This window comes from Colossoma macropomum, unplaced genomic scaffold (assembly GCF_904425465.1).
Source record: "Colossoma macropomum unplaced genomic scaffold, Colossoma_macropomum, whole genome shotgun sequence".
NCBI classification, from domain to species: Eukaryota; Metazoa; Chordata; class Actinopteri; order Characiformes; family Serrasalmidae; genus Colossoma; species Colossoma macropomum.
The window spans coordinates 36,584,625-36,612,124 of NW_023494798.1; the positions used below are offsets into that span (position 1 = coordinate 36,584,625).

Consider the following 27,500-nt stretch of genomic DNA (forward strand, 5'->3'; position numbering starts at 1 on the left):
GTGTCTGTGTGTGTGTGTGTGTGTGTCTGTGTGTGTGTTTGTGTATGCGTGTCTGTGTGTGTGTGTCTGTGTATGTGTGTCTGTGTGTGTGTTTGTGTATGCGTGTCTGTGTGTGTGTGTCTGTGTGTGTGTTTGTGTATGCGTGTCTGTGTGTCTGTGTTTGTGTATGCGTGTCTGTGTGTCTGTGTGTGTATATGCGTGTCTGTGTGTCTGTGTGTGTGTCTGTGTGTGTGTTTGTGTATGCGTGTCTGTGTGTCTGTGTGTGTATATGCGTGTCTGTGTGTCTGTGTGTGTGTTTGTGTGTGTGTTTGTGTATGCGTGTCTGTGTGTGTGTGTGTGTCTGTGTGTGTGTCTGTGTGTGTGTTTGTGTATGCGTGTCTGTGTGTGTGTGTGTGTGTCTGTGTGTGTGTCTGTGTGTGTGTGTGTCTGTGTGTGTGTGTTTGTGTATGCGTGTCTGTGTGTGTGTGTGTGTGTCTGTGTGTGTGTGTGTGTGTGTATGCGTGTCTGTGTGTGTGTGTTTGTGTATGCGTGTCTGTGTGTGTGTATGCGTGTGTGTGTGTGTGTGTCTGTGTATGCGTGTCTGTGTGTGTGTGTCTGTGTGTGTGTGTGTGTGTCTGTGTGTCTGTGTGTGTGTGTGTCTGTGTGTGTGTCTGTGTGTGTGTGTCTGTGTGTGTGTGTGTCTGTGTGTGTGTCTGTGTGTGTGTGTCTGTGTGTGTGTGTGTGTGTGTGTGTGTGTCTGTGTGTGTGTGTCTGTGTGTGTGTGTGTGTATGCGTGTCTGTGTGTGTGTGTGTCTGTCTGTGTGTGTGTGTGTGTGTGTCTGTGTGTGTCTGTGTGTGTGTCTGTGTGTGTGTGTGTGTCTGTGTGTGTGTGTGTGTGTGTGTGTCTGTGTGTGTGTGTCTGTGTGTGTGTGTATGCGTGTCTGTGTGTGTGTCTGTGTGTGTGTGTGTCTGTGTGTGTGTCTGTGTGTGTATGTGTGTGTGTGTGTGTATGCGTGTCTGTGTGTGTGTGTGTGTGTGTGTGTGTGTATGCGTGTCTGTGTGTGTATGTGTGTCTGTGTGTGTGTATGCGTGTCTGTGTGTGTGTGTGTGTGTCTGTGTGTGTGTGTGTGTGTGTGTGTGTGTGTGTGTGTCTGTGTGTGTGTGTGTGTGTGTCTGTGTGTGTATGTGTGTCTGTGTGTGTGTCTGTGTGTGTGTGTGTGTCTGTGTGTCTGTGTATGCGTGTCTGTGTGTGTGTGTGTGTGTGTATGTGTGTCTGTGTGTGTGTATGCGTGTCTGTGTGTGTGTGTGTGTCTGTGTGTGTGTGTGTGTGTGTCTGTGTGTGTGTATGCGTGTCTGTGTGTGTGTGTGTGTGTGTGTGTATGCGTGTCTGTGTGTGTGTGTGTGTGTGTGTGTGTGTGTGTCTGTGTGTGTGTGTCTGGTGTGTGTGTGTGTGTCTGTGTGTGTGTGTATGCGTGTGTGTGTGTGTGTGTGCTGCTGTGTGTGTGTGTGTGTGTGTCTGTGTGTGTGTGTCTGTGTGTGTATGCGTGTCTGTGTGTGTGTGTGTGTGTGTGTGTGTGTGTGTGTGTGTGTGCAGGTGATGCTGTAATAGGCAGAGTGTGGATTGAGCTCCAACTCTGGATCAGGACTCAGAGCTCAGAGCTCAGAGTTGTCTCAGAACGTCCTGCCGAGACCAAATAGCACCTGCAGAGTCACCACCTTTAATCGTTCTGCAAACATGAGCTGGACTGCAGGACGTCTACCGCAGGTCGTTACAGAGCGCCGTAAATTCACCTCGTCTGCGCTCATTAGTGGAGGGGTCTCAGGAATTCTCAGAGCGTGAGCAAACGGAGAGGAACTGAGCTCACACTGGAAGAACCCCAGATACAGCACTGTTTCCTTTCACAACTGGACGCTCTCATTAAAGTGACAGTTCAGCCAAGAAACAAATTCCTCAAACATCTAACCCCACCCCCCCGAACCCCCACCCAATGTTGGCTCTGCAGTCCGGTAGGTAACGTTCTCCTGACATCCACCAAACCCAGATTCATCATCAGACTGACAGATAGAGAAGCTGATTCATCACTCCAGAGAACACGGTTCCACTGCTCCAGAGTCCAGTGGTGGTGCTTTACACCCCTCCAGCCGACACTTGGCATTGCGCATAGTGATCTTAGGCCTGTGAGCAGCTGCTCAGACATGGGGACGCATTTCATGAAGCTGTGAGGTCATTTGATCCATTTAGTGATCGCAGCTCTCAACGATGTGTTCACCATGGACACTCATATCGCAGTAGCGATAATACTATGATTTAGTGTGCAGCCCTGATCCCCAGTGTCACTGGGCAGTTTGGGAATCGTGGCACTGCACCTCACTCCAGAGAAGGAGGGTGTGTGTGTGAGACAGAGAGAGAGAGAGAGACAGAGAGAGAGAGACATAGAGAGAGAGAGAGAGAAGAGAGAGAGAGAGGGAGAGAGAGAGACAGAGAGAGAGAGAGAGAGACAGACAGAGACAGAGAGAGAGAGAGAGAGAGACAGACAGAGACAGAGACAGAGAGAGAGAGAGAGAGAGAGAGAGAGAGAGAGACAGACAGAGAGAGAGAGAGAGACAGAGAGAGAGAGAGAGAGAGAGAGAGACAGACGAGAGAGAGAGAGACAGACAGAGACAGAGAGAGAGAGAGAGAGAGACAGACAGAGACAGAGAAGAGAGAGAGAGAGAGAGAGAGAGAGAGAGAGATTCGTTGGTTACCTTTATGTTTGTGGTATGAAAGTTCTCGGTTGGTGACTCTCAGCCAGCGCTTCTTAAAATTCTTCTTCCCCAGACGCTTCTTCCCCTGAGCTCGCTTATGGACCTCTCTACAGACAGACAGACAGAGAGACAGACAGACAGTTTTCACCTCATGTCTAACTGGTGTTGATTCTGTATCTGCAGTATTGAAGGACTCTCTCTGGTGTGTTGTGTTAGTATGTTACAGTGCTGTGTTAGAGTGTTTTGTGTTAAGAGTGTGTTGTGTTAATGTGTTAGAGTGCTGTGTTAGTGAGCTGTGTTAGAGTGCTGTGTTAGAGTGCTGTGTTAGTGAGCTGTGTTAGTGAGCTGTGTTAGTGAGCTGTGTTAGAGTGCTGTGTTAGTGAGCTGTGTTAGTGAGCTGTGTTAAAGTGCTGTGTTAGTGAGCTGTGTTAGTGAGCTGTGTTAGTGTGTGTTGTGTTAATGTGTTAGAGTGCTGTGTTAGTGAGCTGTGTTAAAGTGCTGTGTTAGTGAGCTGTGTTAGTGAGCTGTGTTAGTGAGCTGTGTTAGAGTGCTGTGTTAGTGAGCTGTGTTAGTGAGCTGTGTTAAAGTGCTGTGTTAGTGAGCTGTGTTAGTGAGCTGTGTTAGTGAGCTGTGTTAGAGTGCTGTGTTAGTGAGCTGTGTTAGTGTGCTGTGTTAGTGAGCTGTGTTAGAGTGCTGTGTTAGTGTGCTGTGTTAGTGAGCTGTGTTAGAGTGAGCTGTGTTAGAGCGCTGTGTTAGTGTGCTGTGTTAGTGAGCTGTGTTAGTGAGCTGTGTTAGAGTGCTGTGTTAGAGTGCTGTGTTAGTGTGCTGTTAGAGTGAGCTGTGTTAGAGTGAGCTGTGTTAGAGTGCTGTGTTAGTGAGCTGTGTTAGTGTGCTGTGTTAGTGAGCTGTGTTAGTGAGCTGTGTTAGAGTGCTGTGTTAGAGTGAGCTGTGTTAGAGTGCTGTGTTAGTGTGCTGTTAGAGTGAGCTGTGTTAGAGTGCTGTGTTAGTGTGCTGTGTTGGAGTGTGCTGTGTTAGTGAGCTGTGTTGGAGTGTGCTGTGTTAGTGTGTGTTGTGCTGTGTGAGCAGTGACTCACCCCTCCTTCAGCACAACTGAGTCCTCCACTCCACACGTCCCTTTGCTCACGTTGGAGGAGATATCATCTAAAAACTGACCAGCAGACAGCAGAGGGTCACTCACAGCTCAGAGCTCAAACCACAGCCAGGACAAACAGCTCAGAACAGAGAACAACATAAAACACTGTGAAGTCCAGAGCACAATAAAGTCCAGAACACTGTGAAGTTTAAAGCACAGTAAAGTCCAGAACACAACAAAGTCAAGAACACAGTAAACTCCAGGACACAGTAAAGTCCAGCACACTGTAAAGTTTAAAAGACAGTAAAGTTTAAAACACAGTAAAGTCCAGAACACTGTACATTTAAAACATTGTAAAGCCCTGAACATAGTAAAGTCCAGAATACAGTGAAGTCCAGTACACAGTAAAGTCTAAAACACTGGAAAGTCCAGAACACAAATGTAATATCTGTGTAATATGATTAGTTGTTTAATCACAGTTCAATTTTCCATTGTTTTGTACTGATTTTGAAACCCTGCATTAATATTTATTTATTTATTGATTGATTGATCCCGTATATTTATCATTGCTGCCGTAACTGAGTTAATGTGGAGGAAGCAGCTACTAAACGCTCCAAGTCACGCGTGTCCAGCCACCGTCATCTTAACAATGTAAATAATCACAAAACTGATGTTTTTCATACTTTTCACGTTTGAACTGAATGATCAGATCTTTGATCTGTGACGGTGTTTTGTGGTGTCAGTGCAGCAGAACTCTTACCTTTTTAACTTTTTCTATACATTGATCTTCTAGGAATAATTTGAAGAAATCGTACATGTAGGACTCTTTAAAACTGGACTGCAGGAAAAACAGAAACACACAGACAGACGATCAGTCTCCGATCACATTAACACACGTTACATTAATAAATCTGAGAACAAATTTATATCAGAGCTGCCAAACGATTAAGATAATTCAGCCTCAACCTGTATTTCAGATGGTCTTAAGGTCAAACTAGGAAGACGAGTTAACGAGGTTTTCAAAAAAAGAGAGAGAACTATTAATGCGTTAACACTTCAAACCAACTGTCAAATAAAATATACCAGTTTGCTTTTGGACAAGCTGCTCCAACTGCCCAGAGTCTGGATAGTTTTAGAGATGAGCGTCAGAGTGCGGGAAACATCCGGGTCCTGAGAGAGAGACAGAGAGAGAGAGAGAGAGAGAGAGAGAGAGAGAGAGAGGAGAGAGAGAAAGAGAGGGAGGGAGAGAGAGAGAGAGAGAGAGAGAGAGAGAGGGAGCACATAAAAAGAGAGAAAGAGGAGAATAAATAAATCATGTTAAAGTAAACAAATACAAACAGAGAAAAAAAAAACATTTTAAAGAAAATGTTTAGACAGAAAGAAAGAAAACACTGACCGGATGGTGTGGGCGGAGCTGGAAGGTGTGAGGTGAGAGAACAGCCACAGCAAAGAACCTCAGAAACACGAAGCTGCTGACCGCTGAGTACTGGACATGGGGGTCACCTACAGACACACACAGAGAGAGAGAGAGAGAGAGAGAGAACACTGAGAGTCCGGCTCCCCCTAGTGGCTCAGACACTTCACTGCAGGCGGTTCTGGCTACAGTCAGAGACACTGAGGCTGATATCGGTCTCTGCTCCTTCTGCTCTGGACCTCACATTATCAGCCTCGCTGCTCAGATTTTTGCTGAGATCTGGCCTTTTTCACTTTATGGCTCAAACGTGATTCAAATCTATTATTAATGAGGCTGAAGCGACCCTCATGCACTCATCCTGATCAATAACGTCACCTGAATGAACAACAAACTGACCAGCAGAAGAGAGAACATCACCAAATCATTCACTCTGATCAGCTCTCAGCTTCATTATTAACGATGAGGGTGAAAAAGCGTTGGATGATTTTACACCGTTTACTGGATGTAACTTCAGGTTCGGTGATGTTGCCATGGTAACGCTGACCACAGCGAAAAGAACACATGAATTCTGATCTGAGTGTTCAGTTAAGGTGGCTCGCTAGCCATCGCGCTCTCGTAATGACGTTAATCTCATATGTAGGATCCTGCAGCAGGCGGACAACACAAGTAGGAACCAGCATCTAGAAATGGGTATCGAGAACCGCAGGAAAACTCGTTCTGGCTCCTGACAGGTCAGTACCAAAAGGTACCATATGTTATGTTAATTCATTCTACATAGCAGGCATTTTCAAATGGTGCCAGATTGGATCAGCGGGAGAGGCGTTCACATGCCAAATGCACCAAATTTAGTCCCACCAGCTCAAATAAAGCTGAAGAAACAGCAGAAAAAGCAATTTAAAAAATCTCTTGACAGAAGAAACATCACCTCTCTTTCTCTGCCAGTTCAGAGTAAAAACATCACAAAATCTACAGATAATAGAAGAAAATCATAAAAATGGGAAGACAGGAGCTTTAGAACAGGCTGGGTCTATTTGGGTTCTCTGGCTCCTCCTAGTGGTTTATTAGCAACACTGCAGGCTGTTTGTGGTGGTTTCTCTCACCAGGGAACCTGTCGGACGCGAGGCGGCGCAGAGCCCTGAACACGTCACACATCAACGGAGGACAGGTGGCACTGGACTGGGTAATGGAGGAGAAGACCTTCTGAACATACACCTGCAGGTTCTCCTGAGAACACAACACACATACGGCACATTAGCGCAATCAGACAGGGAAAAAATAAACGTCAAAATAGAAACAAAATAATCTAAATAAATAAATACAGAGTGCTGAGTTTGGACGATCCTCAAACACTCAGAGTTTACTCGAGGACCTGCGCTCTAACGTGATAAACTCAGAAAGATCCCTGTTAGCCGAGCTGCAGCGTATCTCCAGCCAGAACGTTCTCTGTTACCACGGCAACACAGGAGACCAGCTTTGTGTTTTTAATGGAGTCTGATGATCGGCAACACTGACAAAGAGTAGACGTGATGCTAAAGAGGGCCGTCTAACCTCACCACAAGCTCCACATTCACAGGGCTCACCTTGTTGACCTCCACGTTGTCTCCCTCTTTCAGTTTCACTGGATCGATTTCACACGTCTTATTGGACTCACAGATCTGCAGAAATAAAAAACTAAATTCAGTTCATATCTGGCACAGAATGTTCACTCAAACCAGATGGATTAACCAGCACAGACAAAATACATAAACTCTACATAATCCAACTAAACTCAGTATAACCCAACATGGACATACATACTTATAAACAATGTAAACTATATGAAATCAAATCAGTCAAACTATGTTAACTCCTCATAAATCTAACTATATAAACTCCATATAACCCAACTATATAAATTTTATATAATCAGACTATATAAACTCTCTATACATTTTTGTCTAACTCTAAGATCTAACTATACAAACTCCACAAAACTCCAGATATAATATATATAAATGCCCTTTAACTCATTTAATCTACCTATAACTCCATGTAATCCAAATATATAAACAACACCTAATCCCATATGGCATGAACCCCCGCATCCTCAGAACATTCTACACATGTACTGTGGAGAGCGTTCTAACAGCTCCATCATGCGGACAGTCCAGCACATCACCAGGGTCCAGCTCCCAAACCTCCTGGATTTATACACCAGCCGCTGCCTGAGGAAGACCAGGAGGGTTCTAAAGGACTCCACCCACCCAAACCACCAAGCTGTTCTCACAGCTGCCAAGTGGGAGGAGGTACAGAAGCATAAAGTCCAGAACCAGCTGGTTCCGAGAAAGTTTCTTCCCCGGGCCATCAGGCTGCTGAACAGCCAGTAGTGCTGGTGTATCGGTCAGTAGGCCTGTAACTGCACCGCTGAGTCATCATGATGATCTCCCTGGACAATCCACACATCATCCACACCAACAGACTCACTCTGATCTTACTGCACCTTCAATCCAGCAAATCTATACCTGCACATACAGACATCCTGTACATCCTCTATTCATATCTTATATAATCTGGAATATGTACATCATTATAAAACGGATAGTTGCGGTCCTAAAATCTCATTGGCTGAGGCGTGTTCAAAGCCGTTGTAAAATCCATGATATACGCACACCTATGAAGCCTCACCGTAACTGAACTGTATATCACTGTGCCACGGAACGGAAAAAACCCTTGTGCTTATATTGGAATAACCTTTGAGTTTCATGCTGCTCACATGGACCACAGAGTATACTGATGGAGTAAGAACCCGGTTCTGTACATACAGCGATGGGTGACCGAAGTTTTTCCTACATTTCTTTTCGGAAAACTTGTTTATGTCGATTATTATTAATAATGACAAATTATTCTGAAAAATATTTTACGTTGGCTGTGCGTTACAGTGATTTTATCACAGGGAAGGAGGTTTTACTCCGCTTCGCGTTGTGCCTAAGAAACCCCTCCCATGATAAAATTGCAGTAACCCACAGCCTCGAGTGGCCTACTGCTTTAATATTCTATCCCCTGTGTACCTGCATCTCATTTATCTACGTCAGACTCACTAATCATATATATGGCAATGTGTACAACTGTACATATCATAGCTTTTATTTCATAACTTATATTACATTATTACCATATATATATATATATATATATATATATATATATATATAATATATATATATATATATATATTTATTTATTTATTTTTGTATATGTGAGTACTACAGGGGGCTACACACCTAAGATTTTCACTCACCTTTGCACCTGTGTTAATGTGATGTGACAATAAACGTGATTTGATTTTATATAATCCAAATATATAAACTACACATAACCACATATAATCTAACTATAACAACTCCTTATAAATCCATATAATCAGTCAAATGACTGGGTAAAGTGAGAACAGCTGCCCCTGCTGGCCGGAGGTCCCAGCAGACGTTACCTCGTCCAGTACAGGTTTGAGTGTGACGGTCAGGTAGCTCCTCCCCACCATCTTCATCATGTCGTCGATGCAGCGAGTCGCCAGAGAATTCCCGCGGAATATGGTGTTGGCCTCTCTGCAGGGAGAAAGAGGAAAGACTGTCCGTGTTGATGAACAGAAACATGTATAATTCCCTAGTTTATCTTTAGCAGTTCAGGCTGAAGCCCAGCTGCAGCGCTGTGTGTCGCTCTGATAGAATCTGTGATTGTAGCTCTTCAAATACAGCTTTTAAACGTCTTTTAAAGTGAATCCTTCAGCTCGTCCAGCAGACAACACTGACGACACTCGCAAGAGAACTACGTATAAATCCACCAGCAGCAAACTACTGCTGAACCACTATATACACTATATGGACAAAAGTATTGGGACAACTACACATCACACCTACAGCAGCTTTTATGAACCATATTCTAAATCCATGGGCATTAATGTGGAGTTGGTCCCCCTTTCCTGCGATGGACTGGCGACCTGTCCAGGGTGTATCCTGCCTTCCGCCCAATGACAGCTGGGATAGCTCCAGCACCCCACCGCGACCCAGAAGGATAAGCGGTTTAGATGATGTGTGTGTGTGTGTGTGTGTGTGGTCCCGGGAAGCTTCTACAGGATTTTGGAGAGTGTCTGTGGGAATTTTTGCCCATTCATCCAGAAGAGCATTTGTGGGGTCAAACACTGATGTTGGACGAGAGGGTCTGGCTCACAATCTCTTTTCTAGTTCATCCCAGGGTCAGTCAAGTTCTTCCACACCAAACTCACCCAGTCAGGCCTTTATGGAGCTGCTTTGGTCACTGGGGCTCAGTCATGCTGGAACAGGAAAGGTTCTTCCCCAAACTGTTCCACAAATTTGGAAGTGTACAACTGTCCAAAATGTCTTGTTCTGCTGAAGCATTAAGATCCCCTTTACTGGAACTAAGGGTTCTAGACCAACCCCTGAAAAACAGTCCCATAGCATCATCCCTCCTCCACCAAACTGTACTGCATGGCTGGGTGCTTGATTTTATACACCTGTGGCAATGAGACTGAATGAAATTCAGTAATTAAGAGGTGTGTCCCAATACTTTTGTCCATAGAGTGTATGATATGTATGATATATATACTCATTGACTGCATATATGACATATGCGCTCAATGATTGAAACATGGAGACACTGTTGCTCTCGCTGGACGTCAGTGATGAAAACTGGAAACTGTGTTCAGTCTGGAGAACATGTGATCTTCATGTTCAGGTTCTGCGTTTATTTCATCTTGAAGGTAAGAAATACATTCTGAAGGAGTTCACTCACTGTGTGTTGTCCAGCTCTAAGGCAGCGATCGCGGTGAGGAAAGGCAGCAGTCTGTTATGATGCAGCAGCAACCGAACGACCGGCAGAGACGCTTCAGACCGATCTCTACAAACATCCCCCAGAATATGAGCTGCAGACGCAGAGATGGGCTACAGAGAGAGAGAGAGAGAGAGAGAGAGAGAGAGAGAGAGAATGAACTGAGTGAATGTAAAATAACCAAAACCAGGCAGCGGTGGTGAACTGTTCACTTCGGGCCTCTACAATGACACTAGTTAGCACCCCTATAAGACTTCCAGTAGTATGTTAGCACTGAGCTGCACTTGAACACTGTTCGGCCGTTCCAGATGAAACACAGACATCTGAAGCTTGTAAAAGTCATTATGATATATCTGAGCTTGTGTGTAGCAGTTTTATTGTGACTCGCTCAGTGAAGAGTTCTGACACAGAGCTGTCGTTGCTGTTTAACGTTCCTAACAACTAACCCAAACTTGCACAGACTACAACTTATTCACAGTCAGTTATCTAGAACTTCCAGAAGGACTAGAGTGACGTTTTTTCTCTCCACCCCACTGTAAATCAAACCGATTGTTTGATTTCTCTGTCACTTCCTGATGATGTTGGTAGTTAACCTACTGTGTAAGACAGAGGCCTCCAGAACATTTACCTTCCTGCAGAGTTATTTCCAACTTGTGTCTATTAATCTGCTCCGCCTCCTCACTCAACACTAATGCACCTGATTCAGCCAGCCTTCAGGAGGAAGGCAGATCTCCAGGAGAGGGCTGGAGACCACTGGTGAACAGCTCCTGAACCTAACCAATGGGAGAGCTTGTTTGGCTGTATCTAGTCAAGTCAAGTCAAATTTATTTGTATAGCGCTTTTTACAACTGATGTTGTCACAAAGCAGCTTCACAGAAATCCGTTTAGAACAAAGTTTCAACATGAAATGTAAATCCTCCAGGTGAGCGAGTCAGGAAAAACTCCCTCAGAGCTGAGGAAGAAACCTTGGGAGGAACCAAGGCTCACATGGGGGGACCCATCCTCCTCTGGTCAAACTACCTACAAAATTATTATACTACTAATATTAATATTAATATTAATCTACCTACATACCACAGAGAAAACAAAGTTGACTGGATAATTTTTCGTTGGGCATTTAAAAATGTAACCCTTTTGTTTCCAACCAAAGTATTATTGCAATCAGTATTACTTTAATTATTAAAGTATTACTTCCAATCAGAGTATTACTGCAGTTCTTTCAGAGTTTAAATACAAGCACAATGATCCTATAAAATAAACATGCACTAAACATTACAGCCCTGTTTTTGTGAGTGTGTGTGTGTGTGTGTGTGTGTGTGTGTGTCTGCTATTCCTCCAGCCAGCAGGGTGGCGCTGTGGTACCTGAACATCAGGTGATTTGAGCAGCAGGTTGCGCAGGGGAATGTAGCAGGAGGACGGGAGAACGTTGTCCTCAGTGTAGGTCACATTCAGCCTCAGGGAACCCAAATCATCAGGCTTAGGCTTAGTACCGTTCCCCCGGGGCTGCAGCAGGTACCTAACACACACACACACACACACACACACACACACACACCTGATCAGGAGGACAGTTATCCATTGCATAACATTTTTTTATGATCGGAAATGCATGATTGAGGTATTTCTGATAAATGATTAATCCATCTGCTCCTCAGTCCAGCATTAACAGTGAGGATATAGATCGGACAGATCCTATAGATCCAGCCGTCTCTCCGGCGAGACGAAATGCTGAGCTGTCCTTAAGGCGTTGCTGCTCCTCAGCAGTGAGAGCTGGAGAGACGAGGCTTTCCCCCTCGAAACTAGAGACACAGCGCTAAAGTACAAGCCTGAGTCCGTCACTGTGGGACGTTTACCTCCTACTTACACACAGTGAACTCATCAACGCCTGTTCAATCGCTCAGTTTACAGATTTAGATTTGTGTAGAGTTTAAATCTTTATTCGAGATGTCATGTGATGTCTAGTCCACATTCTGCATTTGATTGGTTGCAGATTGGGTTTGGTTAGGCTGCGTCAGCCAATCACATTCTGAGAGCTGACTGTCTCACCATGCTTTGTGAACGACGTCGTTTCTCAGGATCTTCAGCGACACTCGTGTTTCTCCCAGGAAAACATCCTGAGCCAAATTACCGTTATTCCACAGCTCCACCCTGAGAGAAAGACAGAGAGAGAGAGAGACAGAGAGAGAGAACACAGAGAGACAGAACACAGAGAGAGAGAGACAGAACGCAGAGAGAGAGAGAGACAGAGAGAGAGAGAACACAGAGAGACAGAACACAGAGAGAGAGAGAGACAGAACACAGAGAGAGAAAGAGAGACAGAACGCAGAGAGAGAGAGAGACAGAGAGAGAGAGAACAGAGAGACAGAACGCAGAGAGAGAAAGAGAGACAGAACGCAGAGAGAGAGAGAGACAGAGAGAGAGAGAACACAGAGAGAGAAAGAGAGACAGAACGCAGAGAGAGAGAGAGACAGAGAGAGAGAGAACACAGAGAGACAGAACACAGAGAGAGAAAGAGAGACAGAACGCAGAGAGAGAGAGAGACAGAGAGAGAGAGAACACAGAGAGACAGAACACAGAGAGAGAAAGAGAGACAGAACGCAGAGAGAGAGAGAGACAGAGAGAGAGAGAACACAGAGAGACAGAACGCAGAGAGAGAGAGAGACAGAGAGAGAGAGAACACAGAGAGACAGAACGCAGAGAGAGAGAGAGACAGAACACAGAGAGAGAAAGAGAGACAGAACACACAGAGAGAGAGACAGAACACACAGAGAGAGAGACAGAACACAGAGAAAGAGAGACAGAACACACAGAGAGAGAGACAGAACACAGAGAGAGAGAGAGACAGAACACACAGAGAGAGAGAGAGACAGAACACACAGAGAGAGAGAACACAGAGAGACAGAATGCAGAGAGAGAGAGAGACAGAACACACAGAGAGAGAGAGAGAGAGAGAGAGAGAGAGAGAGAGAGAACAGAGAGATAAATTCAGCTCAGTAATAATTTTTTTCACTAAAATTATATGATTTTTTTAACTTTGCATCTTCAACCAATAGCATTGGCTGTGTCGGTCTCTGAAGGGGCGGAGCTTCACACAGCAGCACTGAGGACCCAGAGCGTTCAAAGCGCTAATTTAGCCGCATTTAAACACGAACCTTTAAACGTCTTCACTGCTGCTTATAAATAAACACATGAAGGAGAGACTGAACAGAACCAGAGGAAAACTGTTATTAAAATTAAAAAACAATGTTCATTTTTAATACATCAAAAACGCATCCCAGCACTCAAACTACAGGGGTGCCAAAAGATTTTCATGCCTAACACACACAGCACACAAATCACACAGTTTTCCAAAATCCTCCCAATAAGAGTCAATCTGCTCCCTGCTGATGGGGGGCGCTGTGGAAGGAAAACACACACAACACTGCACACACACACACACAGCAGAGCCCGACTTTAAACATTCTGATAGTATTAATTATATTAAAATACTAGTTTTAGTTAAACTGCTTTACTGATCTGGTTTAGTTTCTTAAACTCAAACAGCAGAAACTCTGTCTTAAAGTAACAGTTCACCAAAAATCTAACTCCCCTTCACTCCAATGTAATCAATCAGCCAATGTTGTTTCCTTACCTTTAGCACTAGAGCTAAGAGGCTAACACAGCTAACAAGTAATGAAGCTGTAGCTTCAGCGCTAAAGCTGAACAATCAAACCTCAGACACCAAACACGTCTCGGAGCTGCACTGAGGGAGACCCTTGTTTACAGCACAGCCGAGCGAGCTGAACAGGGACAGAACAGAATTCAATCAACCAAAAAACAAATCTAAAAAAAATAAACGAAAAAGAAATACGACATTGAAGCTCAAATAAGAAACAGAGAAAACAAATAAAAAGTAAAGAAACAACTAAGACAATAATCCGTAAGATAAAGTAAAAATATTCACAGTTACAGTTATTCAGTAAAATATTCAATAAAACACAACAGTAAAATAAGTAATATAAAATAAAACACAACAGGCTGAGTGGAGGTGGTGATTTTGTGGTGAACCGTTCCTTTAAATAATGTAAATACTGTAGCATGAAGGGGGCGGAGCTTCTCGAATGCTATGGGCGGTGTTGTGTGTTCATCTTCAAAAACAGCAGATACTATCAGCTAACTGATATATCGATCAGGCCCTTTAACCCTGGGATTACCACACCTGTTCTTACCACACCTATTCTTACCACACCTGTCCTTACCTGTGTGCTGTAGTGGAGCGCTTTAGGATCACAGAGAGAGAGACTCTTATTCATGAGCTTAAAAAAAACAACCCTATCACAGCCAATCAGCTCTCAGCTCACACTCAACACTGCTCCACTCAGTGTCTTAATCCCCTCCCACAACCCTCAGACTCCGCCCACAACCACCCACCAGCATCCGCTCACACACCACTCCAGGCTCTGCCCACAAGCCTCCTTGCGAGACTCCGCCCACACACACACCCAGAATCCACCCACAACCCCCCTCCAGACTCTACCCAAACCCCCCTCTCCAGACTCCTCCCATAACTGTGCTCTTTCAGCAGGAGAGGAACGGGCCAATCACAAAGAGGAGAGATGATAAACGTACTTGATCTCCAGTTTCTCTATGTCCTCGTCCTCCACCTGGAAGTGGGATTTCTTGGCGTAGCTGCTGGATCTGGACACCTAAAACCACATAGTCAGTTCAGCACCTGCTTCAGCTCCAAACTCTCATCATACTCACCATACTCTCATCATACTCTCACCATACTCTCATCATACTCTCATCATACTCACCAAACTCTCATCGCACTTTCATCATACTCTCATCATACTCACTGTACTCTCATCATACTCTCACCAAACTCTCATCATACTCTCACCATACTCTCATCATACTCTCACCATACTCTCATCATACTCTCACCAAACTCTCATCGCACTTTCACCATACTCTCATCATACTCTCACCATACTCTCATCATACTCTCACCAAACTCTCATCATACTCTCACCATACTCTCATCATACTCTCACCATACTCTCATCATACTCTCACCAAACTCTCATCGCACTTTCACCATACTCTCATCATACTCTCACCATACTCTCATCATACTCTCACCAAACTCTCATCGCACTTTCACCATACTCTCATCATACTCTCACCATACTCTCATCATACTCTCACCAAACTCTCATCGCACTTTCACCATACTCTCATCATACTCTCACCATACTCTCATCATACTCTCACCAAACTCTCATCGCACTTTCACCATACTCTCATCATACTCTCACCATACTCTCATCATACTCTCACCAAACTCTCATCGCACTTTCACCATACTCTCATCATACTCACCGTACTCTCATCATACTCTCACCGTACTCTCATCATACTCACCGTACTCTCATCATACTCTCACCGTACTCTCATCGCACTTTCACCATACTCTCATCATACTCACCGTACTCTCATCATACTCTCACCGTACTCTCATCATACTCACCGTACTCTCATCATACTCTCACCGTACTCTCATCGTACTCTCATCATACTCTCACCGTACTCTCATCATACTCTCACCGTACTCTCACCGCACTCTCATCGTACTCTCATCGCACTCTCACCGTACTCTCATCATACTCTCACCGCACTCTCACCGTACTCTCATCGTACTCTCACCAAACTCTCATCATACTCTCACCAAACTCTCATCGTACTTTCATCAAACTCTCACCATACTCTTGTCGTACTCTCACCGTATTCTCATCCTACTCTCATCATACTCTCACCATACTCTCATCGTACTCTCATCGCACTTTCACCATACTCTCATCATACTCTCACCGTACTCTCATCGCACTTTCACCATACTCTCATCATACTCTCACCGTACTCTCATCGCACTTTCACCATACTCTCATCATACTCACCGTACTCTCATCGCACTCTCACCATACTCACCATACTCTCATCATACTTTCATCAAACTTTCACCATACTCTCGTCGTACTCTCACCGTACTCTCATCATACTCTCACCATATTCTCACCATACTCTCATCGTACTCTCATCAAACTCTCACCATACTCTCACCAGACTCTCATCAAACTCTCACCATACTCTCACCAAACTCTCATCATACTCTCATCAAACTCTCATCATATTCACCGTACTCTCATCATACTCTTACCAAACTCTCATCAATCTCTCATCATACTATCATCAAACTTTCATCATACTCTCACCAAACTCTCATCATACCTTCACCATACTTTCATCATTCTCTCATCACACTCTCACCAAACTCTCATCATACTCACCGTACTCTCATCATACTCTCATCAAACTCTCATCAAACTCTCACCATACTCTCATTATACTCTCACCAAACTCTCACTATTCTCTCATCAATCTCTCATCATACTATCATCAAACTTTCATCATACTCTCACCAAACTCTCATCATACCTTCACCAAACTCTCACTATTCTCTCATCAAACTCTCATCATATTCTCACCATACTCTCCGTACTCTCATCATACTCACCGTACTCTCATCATACGCTCATCATACTCACCGTACTCTCATCATACTCTCATCATACTCACCGTACTCTCATCAAACTCTCATGGTACTCTTATCGTACTCTCACCGTACTCTCACCATACTCACATCATATTCTCATCATACTCTCATCAAACTCTCATCATATATCGATTATGTAAGTATGAAGATATTATCGATGCATCCCTGGCTGACAGGATCCCTATTCCTGTGTGCACTGGAAGTTCAACTGTGCCATCTTATCCAATGCTTGTTTTTCTTATTCTATCTAGAGTTTGTTAGATCATGTTCTTTACGCATCAAAATAAATGCAACAACAGCACTGACAAATGAGATGATTAACAGAAAAGAACAGATTAAACAAAATTAACAGATTTTTTAAAAGCTTTGCTCTGATTTATTGTTATGATGTAATGAGTTGGTTTTTTGTGTTTGAAACTGAGGAAATGAGGGGGACTTTTACTGTGAAATAGTGTGCGGGTATTATACAGAAGCGAGGATCCGAGAGTCTGTACACAGTGAACTGTAACCATGTGTTGGCGTGTACACTGTCGAGATTCTAACAACAAAATGGAAAAGAAATATGTACTGTATATAATATACATATAATATACATATACAATAATAATAAAAGTTTCTCTTCTATATTTTGAGTGATAGCTTCAGGAATAGAAAGGAAGAGCAGGGGCGGGGCCTCAGTGTCTCCGACTTGTCTGAGGGGTTTGTTTGAGCCAATCACTCAGACTGTCGCTTCACTGCGTCATACTGAGTTGAGAGAATGTAAATCGGCTGTGTTTCTCTGCTGCCTGTCACTAAATCACGGCCACAAATCTGCTCTAATAGGAAACAACTGAACGCTGGACACCTGTGTGAACGTACGGCGGGTGATGAGCACGTGTGATTAACGGAGCGTGCCAATAATTACACACAGCGTTACCTCAAAGTAGAACGTCTCTTCAAAGTGAGGATCACTAGTTTTCTTCTTCACTTTAGTCTTCCTCTGATCAGACCTGCAGAGAGAGAGTGAGAGAGAGAAAGAGAGAGACAGAGAGACAGAGAGAGAGAGAGAGAGAGACAGAGAGAGAGAGAGACAGAGGGAGAGAGAGAAAGAGAGAGAGAAGGGGATGAATGGAGGAATACAGACAGATGATCTGTTTACTCTCTTCCTTTACATAAGTTTACATACCCCTCCACAGCTTTACATACAAACTTCCTCCACACTTTCCATAAACACAGAAGAGCTGAGTCAGCCTGACCTGCTCTCACCATACCTCTCTCTCTCACTCTCTCTCACCATACCTCTCTCTCACTATACATCTCTCTCTATCTCACAATACCTCTCTCTTACTCTCTCTTACGATACCTCACTCTCTCTCACAATACCTCTCTCTCTTTCTCTCTCTCACACTCTCAATATACCTCACTCTCTCTCTAACTATACCTCACTCTCTCACACTCACTATACCTCTCTCTCTTTCTCTCTCTCACTATACCCTCTCTCTCACTATACCTCTCTCTCTCTCACTGTCTCACTATAACTTTCTCTCTCTCACTTTCACTATACCTCTCTCTCTCTTTCCCATTATAATTCGCTGTCAGCTCTAACTATAACTCTATATCTCTCTGTCTCTCTCTCTCTCTGCTGTGGAAAATCTCTCTGTCAGAAGTGTAAACACACAGCACTGGTGTGTGAAGGACAGTGTGTGTGTGTGTGTGTGTCCTCTCGGTGAAACACCTCTGAGGTGAGTGTGAGAGTAAATGTGAACTACAGCACAAACACAAAGCAAAGTTTCGTTGTTATCGTGATGAGTTTCTGTTACTGGTGAAAATGTACTTGAGTACAGTGATGAGAGTGAATGTAATTCATTACTTTCCACATCTGTGAACTTATCATTAAGGGCTTCAGTCACGACATGGATCAAATTACCAAGAACCACTCAGCGAAAATTTAATAACAAACCCCCACCTGCTCAGCTCAGACTCCACCGTCTCCTCCACTACTCACCTGTAATAACGCTCAATATCTCATCACTATCCTCACCATCACTACTCTCACTATCACCATCCTCACCATCACTATTCTTACTATCCTCTCTACTCTCACTATTCAAATGACTGTCTTTATCCTCACAACTCTCACTATCACAATTCTCTCTATTCTTTCTATTTTCACCACTCTTGCTCTCGCTCTGTCACTACTCTCGTGACACAGCAGTGAGAAGGAGAGCAGTGAGAGCAGTGAAATTAGTGAAAACAGAGAATGAGAGTAGTCAGAATATGGAAACTAGTGACAATATTTAAGAACAATAATAGTGGTGAGAACAGAGAGAATAGAGACAGTCGTGAGTTCAAACAGAATAATTATTCTTGCTATTGTCACTATTCTCACTGTTATGACTATTCTGATTATCTCGGTTCTCACTTCTCTCACTACTATCACTATTCTCCTTCTCAGTGCTGTGTCACGAGCGGACTAGATGTTAGCATCAGGTGCTACAGACGCTAACATCTAGCTTAAACTGAGTTTGGCAGCCATAGCAACACTAACTTAGGAAGGCGAGACAGTCAGAGACTCCAGCTGCATCCAAAACCTACTACTATACTACACATACTACACTAACCAATGGACGTCTGTTGGTGGTGTTTTACTATTGACATACTATTTAATGTGATGTGGTTTTGGGTGGAGCCTCAGTCCTGTAGTGAGTTTGAGTGAACCGTAGTGAGTGAGAGTGAACCGTAGTGAGTGAGAGTGAACCGTAGTGAGTGTGAGTGAACTGTAGCAAGCGTGAGTGAACTGTAGCAAGCGTGAGTGAACTGTAGCAAGCGTGAGTGAACTGTAGCGAGTGAGAGTGAACTGTAGTAAGTGTGTGTGAACTGTAGCGAGTTTGAGTGAACTGTAGTGAGTTTGAGTGAACTGTAGTGAGTGTGTGAACTGTAGCGAGTTTGAGTGAACTGTAGTGAGTGAGTGAACTGTAGCAAGTGTGAGTGAACTGTAGCAGGGTGAATAAACTGTAGTGTCTAAACTGTAGTGAGTGTGAGTGAACTGTAGTGAGTGTGAGTGAGCTGTAGTGAGTGTGAGTTAACTGTAGTGAGTGAGAGTGAACCGTAGTGAGTGAGAGTGAACCGTAGTAAGTGTGTGTAACCTGTAGCGAGTTTGAGTGAACTGTAGTGAGTGAGTGAACTGTAGCGAGTGTGAGTGAACTGTAGCAAGTGTGTGTGAACTGTAGTGAGTTAGAGTGAACTGTAGCAAGTGTGAGGAAACTGTAGTGAGTTTGAGTGAACTGTAGCAAGCGTGTGTGAGTGAACTGTAGCGAGTGAGTGAACTGTAGCAAGCGTGTGTGAGTGAACTGTAGCGAGTGAGTGAACTGTAGTAAGTGTGAGTGAACTGTAGTGTCTAAACTGTAGTGAGTGTGTGTGAGTGAACTGTAGTAAGTGTGAGTGAACTGTAGTGTCTAAACTGTAGTGAGTGTGTGTGACTGAACTGTAGTGAGTTAGAGTGAACTGTAGCAAGTGTGAGGAAACTGTAGTGAGTTTGAGTGAACTGTAGCGAGTGTGAGTGAACTGTAGCAAGCGTGTGAACTGTAGTAAGTGTGAGTAAACTGTAGTGAGTGTGTGTGAGTGAACTGTAGTGAGTGAGAGTGAACTGTAGTAAATGTGTGTGTGAACTGTAGTGAGTGAGAGTGAACTGTAGTAAGTGTGTGTGAACTGTAGCGAGTTTGAGGGAACTGTAGTGTTAGTGTGAGTAAACTGTAGTGTCTAAACTGTAGTGTGTGAATGAGCTGTAGTGAGTGTGAGTGTACTGTAGCAAGTGTCAGTGTGAGTAAACTGTAGTGAGTGAACTGTAGTGAGTGTGAGTGAACCGTAGTGAGTGAGAGTGAACTGTAGCGAGTGAGAGTGAACTGTAGTAAGTGTGTGTGAATTGTAGCGAGTTTGAGGGAACTGTAGTGAGTGAGTGAACTGTAGCGAGTGTGAGTGAACTGTAGCAGGGTGAGTGAACTGTAGTAAGTGTGAGTGAACTGTAGCAAGCGTGTGTGAGTGAACTGTAGCGAGTGTGAGAGAACTGTAGTGAGTGTGAGTGAACTGTAGCGAGTGAGAGTGAACTGTAGCGAGTGTGAGGGAACTGTAGCAGGGTGAGTGAACTGTAGTGTTAGTGTGAGTAAACTGTAGTGTCTAAACTGTAGTGAGTGTGAGTGAACTGTAGTGTTTTAAACTGTAGTGTGTGAGTGAACTGTAGCGAGTGTGAGTGAACTGTAGCGACTGTGAGTGAACTGTAGTGTTTTAAACTGTAGTGTGTGAGTGAACTGTAGCGAGTGTGAGTGAACTGTAGCGACTGTGAGTGAACTGTAGTGTTTTAAACTGTAGTGTGTGAGTGAACTGTAGCGAGTGTGAGTGAACTGTAGCGAGTGTCAGTGTGAGTAAACTGTAGAATGAGTGAACTATAGTGAGTGCAAGTGAACTGTAGTGAGTGCGAGTGAACTATAGTGAATGTGAGTGAACTGTAGCAAGCATGAGTGAACTGTAGCGAGTGTCAGTGTAAGTAAACTGTAGAGTGAGTGAACTATATTGAGTGCGAGTGAACTGTAGCGAGTGTGAGTGAACTATAGCGAGTGCGAGTGAACTGTAGCGAGTGCGAGTGAACTACAGGGAATATGAGTGAACTGTAGTGAGTGTGAGTGAACTGTAGCGAGTGCGAGTGAACTATAGGGAATATGAGTGAACTGTAGCGAGTGTGAGTGAACTGTAGTGAGTGTGAGTGAACTGTAGCGAGTGCGAGTGAACTATAGGGAATATGAGTGAACTGTAGCGAGTGTGAGTGAACTGTAGTGAGTGTGAGTGAACTGTAGTGAGTGTGAGTGAACTGTAGTGAGTGTGAGTGAACTGTAGCGAGTGCGAGTGAACTATAGGGAATATGAGTGAACTGTAGCGAGTGTGAGTGAACTGTAGTGAGTGTGAGTGAACTGTAGTGAGTGTGAGTGAACTATAGTGAATATGAGTGAACTGTAGTGAGTGTGAATGAACTATAGTGAATATGAGTGAACCGTAGCGAGTGTGAGTGAACTGTAGCGAGTGTGAGTGAACCGTAGCGAGTGTGAGTGAACTGTAGCGAGTGTGAGTTACCTGGCAGGTCCGATGAGCGTTACTGTGGCGAAAGAGTCACAGTTCTGACCACTTATCAAAGGCAACCCCTGACACTCGATTATCCTACACAAACAAACACAGACACAAATGTCTGAAATAAAGACACTCGCTATTAATAACAGAGACGATCTGATCTGAAACATCATTTTCACAGCTGATTAAAGGTTTATTTCAACAGATCAATATCAGCTATATCAGTAAAGGGTGTGGATGAGCTTGACTGTAATGATTGCGTATGTTTGGGGTGAGATCACTCAGAGCTGAGATCCGACTTCTTTACAATGGTAATAAATATTAAAACAGGTTCTAGACTGCTGTGATTTTGTAAACTGTGATTTTGTAACATCAAATGAAATGAAAGGTAATATTAAAAAACAGTAAAAAAAAATGTTGCGGGGTTGTTTGTTTGTGGGGTGTAAGTTTTCTTCATCAAAAAGCTTTCACTACCAGGCTTTTCTCTAGCTTTGCATTACGACTGGGGGGGCACTGCCTCTCCAACTCTCGTTTTTTTTTGTTGATGACCCAATACGCCCCCACCATATGATGATCTATATATACCTATGATCCTATATAAAAAAACAAACACTGAAAATAAAGAAAAATTTGTCTGAAGGTCATTTAATGGTAATGAAGATGGAAGCAGCTGAAGTGGTAAGTGCAGATGTGAAGATAACAGTTGGAAATAAACAGACGTGCAGATAAACGTCACGCTACACTGCACCAGTGGACCACTGGTTCTGGTGGGCTCTACTGTAAAGGCGGTTCCTCACCTGACCTGCAGCCGCGGAGAAACCGGCCCGTTATCTGTGATCAGCTCATTCAGCTTCATCTCCAGATGAACTTTACCCTGAGAACACAAACACAACCACTTTAGGATCAATTACGATACATTATACTGATATTCAGTGAAGCAGGTGCTCATTTTTTGGCCAAAATGAAAGTCTCAGGCCATTTGCAACCATAACAATCCAAAACTGTAAATACAATAAATAATAAAGCAAAACTTTTAAAAGTTTGGGGTGTTTGTTTTAATTGTCCGTACTTCACTGCAGTGTAAACCATATTTGTGTATTCGGTGTGTTTTTTTGAAAAATGATTCTGAATCAAATTAACCAAAGGGAACTGAATCAAACATATGAAAAGTGGAGAAATCTGAGCTTTTATTTATTTTTTATTAGCATTTCCTAAAAAAAAAACATAAATCAAAATCATTGTGAGGTCTCAGATTTATAAAAACATTTAGATTCACAGCATGTTGAAAATATGAGCAGCGCGATACAGAATATCAGTGTTGTGATTATACGGCTGCATAGTGTGATATTTCTTTTAACATATTGAAATGTATTATATTGTAATGCATAAAACCTCACTGATAAATCAGTAATGTGTGTGGATACAAACAGAGATACAGACTAAATTACCCCCCAACTCCTACACACTGTTCTCTCTGAATCTTTCAGTCGTTTTTGAAGGCAGTGTAAATGTATCCTTCGCTGTCGTACATTTCCCATAATCCTCTGTGTCCACGCAGATTAAAAAAAAAACAACAACAGAAAACCACATCACACGAAAACACCAGAACTGGCACAGTGGACAACGCTGCCTTCTGAGGCACTGACTTATAAGATGAGACAGCTAGCTTCAGTTTCAGACACAGCCTTTCTGAATCTTTGATTCTTTATGACCCTTTCTGAATCTTTCTGATTCTATTTGACCTTTTTTTTAATCTTTCTGATTCTTTTTGACCTTTTTTTGAATCTTTCTGATTCTTTATGATTCTTTCTGAATCTTTCTGATTCCTTATGACCCTTTTGAATCTTTGATTCTTTTTGACCCTTTGTTGAATCTTTCTGATTTGTTATGACCGTTTTTGAATTTTTCTGAATCTTCATGAATCATTAGGAATCTTTCTGAATCTTTAAGTTTCAGATTCTTTATGACTTTTCTGAATCTTTTTGACCCTTTCTGACCTGTTATAATCCGTGTGACTGGCTGTGACAGTGACACATCCTCTCTGTCCTTGATTCTGCTGAAAGGTGACTCGTGTGTACAAAACAGAGCGGTGCGTACACCATACACAAAAACAGGATGTGGAGCGGAGCTCAGTCTGCTGCGACGTGATTGGGCCACGGAAGAGGGGTGACTAATCAAACAGCAATGTGATTGGACCACAGAATGACTATGAATAACGGTAATGTGATCTGATTGGCCAACAGCAGGAGCGGTGACTAACCACACAGAGGAAGTGAGGCTGCGTCCGCCCTGCCGGCTGAGAGCCGCGTCATGTGAAACCATTCATCGGTGCTGATGAGTTCACCCTCACCAGCTATCACTGATTATAAAATCATGCTGTATGAACTGTATGAATTATTTCTGAAACGAGTGGATAAACTGTGGAAAGAGCAGATACTGAACTTTCAGTCCAAAACACATCAGTGTCTGTGAGCAGGAGAGGAAATATTTTATCACGATTGGAATTTGATATAAAAGTTACTGTTGTGTTCACAGATTTTTTATGTAAGAAAAAAACATGCTTTATTTTTCTGCTATTTTTGTCATTTTTTGTGACTCACACTTGAGCCACATCTGAGCAATACCTGCCTCACATCTGAGCAAAACCTGGGCCACACCTGGACAACACCTGAACAACAACTAGGCCATACCTGAGCAACACCTACCCCACACTGAGTTACACCTGAGCAACACTTGAGTCACATCTGTGCAACACCTGAGCCACAGCAGGGTGATACCTGAGTAACATTTGAGCCACACCTGAGCCACACCAAGGCAACACCTGAACCACACCTGAGCCACACCTGCCCTACCTGAGCGATACCAGCCTCACACCTGAGACACACCAGCCTAACACCTGCCCCAAACCTGAGCCACATGAGCCTCACACCTGACCCACACCTGAGTCCCACCCGAGCCCCACCTGAATCACACCTGTCCCACACCTGAGCAATACCTGGGCAACACCTGAATCATGCCTGTCCCGCATGTGAACCACACATGGGTAAAATTTTAAATTATAGTATATATATATAATTTTAAATGTAAAGTAGTTTTAAACCAAAGTGTTTGTTTAGAAAATAGTGAATTGTAGAGTTTTATTATCCTAATTATGATATTAAAATGTGCCTTGCTAAAAGTGTAACCTTGTTAATGTAACTGAACTATTCAGCTTTGGGTGGGCGGGGTCTAAACAGTCCTATTTAATAGATGGTCAGTATTATATAGTATATTACAGAGTTACTTTAAAATATGGAAAACAGTAAAAATAAAGAAAAACAGTTTTATGCTCACCTGAACTTCTGAGTTTGGATCTACAGGCTGCAGCCCAAACCAGTGTTCCTTCCCACTGTACTTACACAGGTCATCCTTTCTAATGGACACTTTACCTGAAAACACAAACACGCCACTCATCGTCAATTATCATCACTCATCATCACTTATTATCACTCAATTATTATCACTCATCATCACTCATCATCACTTATCACTCATCACTCATCACTTATTATCACATCAGTTATCATCACTCATCATCACTCATTATCACTCATCACTTATTATCACTCATCATCACTCATTATCACTCATCACTTATCATCACTCATCATCACTTATTATCACTCATCAATTATCATCACTCATCATCACTCATCATCACTTATCACTCATCACTCATCACTTATTATCACATCAGTTATCATCACTCATCATCACTCATTATCACTCATCACTTATTATCACTCATCATCACTCATTATCACTCATCACTTATCATCACTCATCATCACTTATTATCACTCATCAATTATCATCACTCATCATCACTCATCATCACTTATCACTCATCACTCATCACTTATTATCACATCAATTATCATCACTCATCATCACTCATTATCACTCATCACTTATTATCACTCATCATCACTCATTATCACTCATCACTTATTATCACTCATCATCACTCATTATCACTCATCACTTATCATCACTCATCATCACTCATTATCACTCATCACTTATCATCACTCATCATCACTCATTATCACTCATCACTTATCATCACTCATCATCACTCATTATCACTCAATTATTATCACTCATCAATTATCATCACTTATCATAACTCATCACTTATTATCACTCATCATCACTTATTATCACATCAATTATCATCACTCATCACTGATCACTCATCATCACTTATTATCACTCATCATCACTTATTATCACTCATCAATTATCATCACTTATCATCACTTATCACTCATCAATTATCATCACTCATCATCACTTATTATCACTCATCACTTATTATCACTCAATTATCATCCCTCATCATCACTTATTATCACTCATCAATTACCACTCATCACTTATTATCACTCATCAATTATCATCACTCATCACTTATTATCACTCAATTATCATCACTCATCATCACTTATTATCACTCATCAATTATCATCACTTATCACCACTTATCACTCATCAATTATCATCACTTATCATTATTTATTATCACTCATCAATTATCATCACTCATCACTTATTATCACTCATCAATTATCATCACTCATCACTTATCATCACTTATTATCTCTCAATTATCATCACTCATCATCAATTATCATCACTCATCAATTATCATCACTCATCACTTATCATCACTTATCACTCATCACTTATTATCTCTCAATTATCATCACTCATCATCAATTATCATCACTCATCCTCACTCATTATCACTCATCAATCATCATCACTCATTATCACTCATCAATTATCATCACTCATCCTCACTCATTATCACTCATCAATCATCATCACTCATCATCACTTAATCACTCAATTATCATCACTCATCATCAATTATCATCACTCATCAATTATCATCACTCATCATCACTTATTACCACTCATCAATTATCATCACTCATCACTTATCACTCATCATCACTTATTATCACTTATTATCAATTATCATCACTTATTATCACTCATCAATTATCATCACTCATCACCTATCACTCATCATCACTTATTATCACTTATTATCAATTATCATCACTTATTATCACTCATCAATTATCATCACTCATCACCTATCACTCATCATCACTTATCATCACTGATTATCACTCAATTATCATCACTCATCACCTATTACCACTCATGATCATCACTCATCACTTATCATCACTCATCACTTATTATCACTCATCAATTATCATCACTCATCACTTATGATCACTTATCAATTATCACACATCATCACAATTGATGATCACTCATCATCAATTACATTACTCAATTATTATCACTCATCACTCACCACTCATCAGGTAGCATCTGTCATCACCAATTATCGCTCATCAATTACTATCACTCATCATCAATTACCATCACTTATCATCACCACATCACTCTCACATCATTGTCACTTAAAATCATTTAACATCACTCATAACGTACCATGTCACTCATCACTTCTGATCATTTACCACTTATCACTCCTCACCACTGATCAATCCTCATCACTCATCACCACCAATCATTTACCACTCATCACTAATCACTCACCACTGATCACTATTCATCACTCCTCACCACTGCTCACTCCTTGTCACTCATCACAACTAATCATTTACCACTCATCATCAATCATCACCACTGATCACTCATTACCACTGATCACTCATCACCACTCCTCACCA

General features: G+C 42.5%; 1 protein-coding gene across 1 annotated transcript in view; it reads right to left on the reverse strand.

Annotated features, from left to right (window-relative positions):
- Positions 1-27,500, reverse strand: part of rasa2 (RAS p21 protein activator 2) — a 79,417-nt gene that overhangs the window by 16,128 nt on the left and 35,789 nt on the right. Inside the window, exons 4-19 of the mRNA XM_036585111.1 lie at positions 25,075-25,169; positions 22,539-22,615; positions 21,748-21,831; positions 17,564-17,636; positions 14,661-14,737; positions 12,099-12,200; positions 11,415-11,568; positions 10,017-10,165; positions 8,698-8,812; positions 6,812-6,886; positions 6,332-6,455; positions 5,214-5,320; positions 4,901-4,987; positions 4,578-4,655; positions 3,819-3,892; positions 2,725-2,831 (exon numbers count right to left, since the gene is read on the reverse strand). Coding sequence (XP_036441004.1) covers positions 2,725-2,831; positions 3,819-3,892; positions 4,578-4,655; positions 4,901-4,987; positions 5,214-5,320; positions 6,332-6,455; positions 6,812-6,886; positions 8,698-8,812; positions 10,017-10,165; positions 11,415-11,568; positions 12,099-12,200; positions 14,661-14,737; positions 17,564-17,636; positions 21,748-21,831; positions 22,539-22,615; positions 25,075-25,169 — 1,578 coding nt within the window. The remainder of the gene's footprint in view (positions 1-2,724; positions 2,832-3,818; positions 3,893-4,577; positions 4,656-4,900; positions 4,988-5,213; positions 5,321-6,331; positions 6,456-6,811; positions 6,887-8,697; positions 8,813-10,016; positions 10,166-11,414; positions 11,569-12,098; positions 12,201-14,660; positions 14,738-17,563; positions 17,637-21,747; positions 21,832-22,538; positions 22,616-25,074; positions 25,170-27,500) is intronic.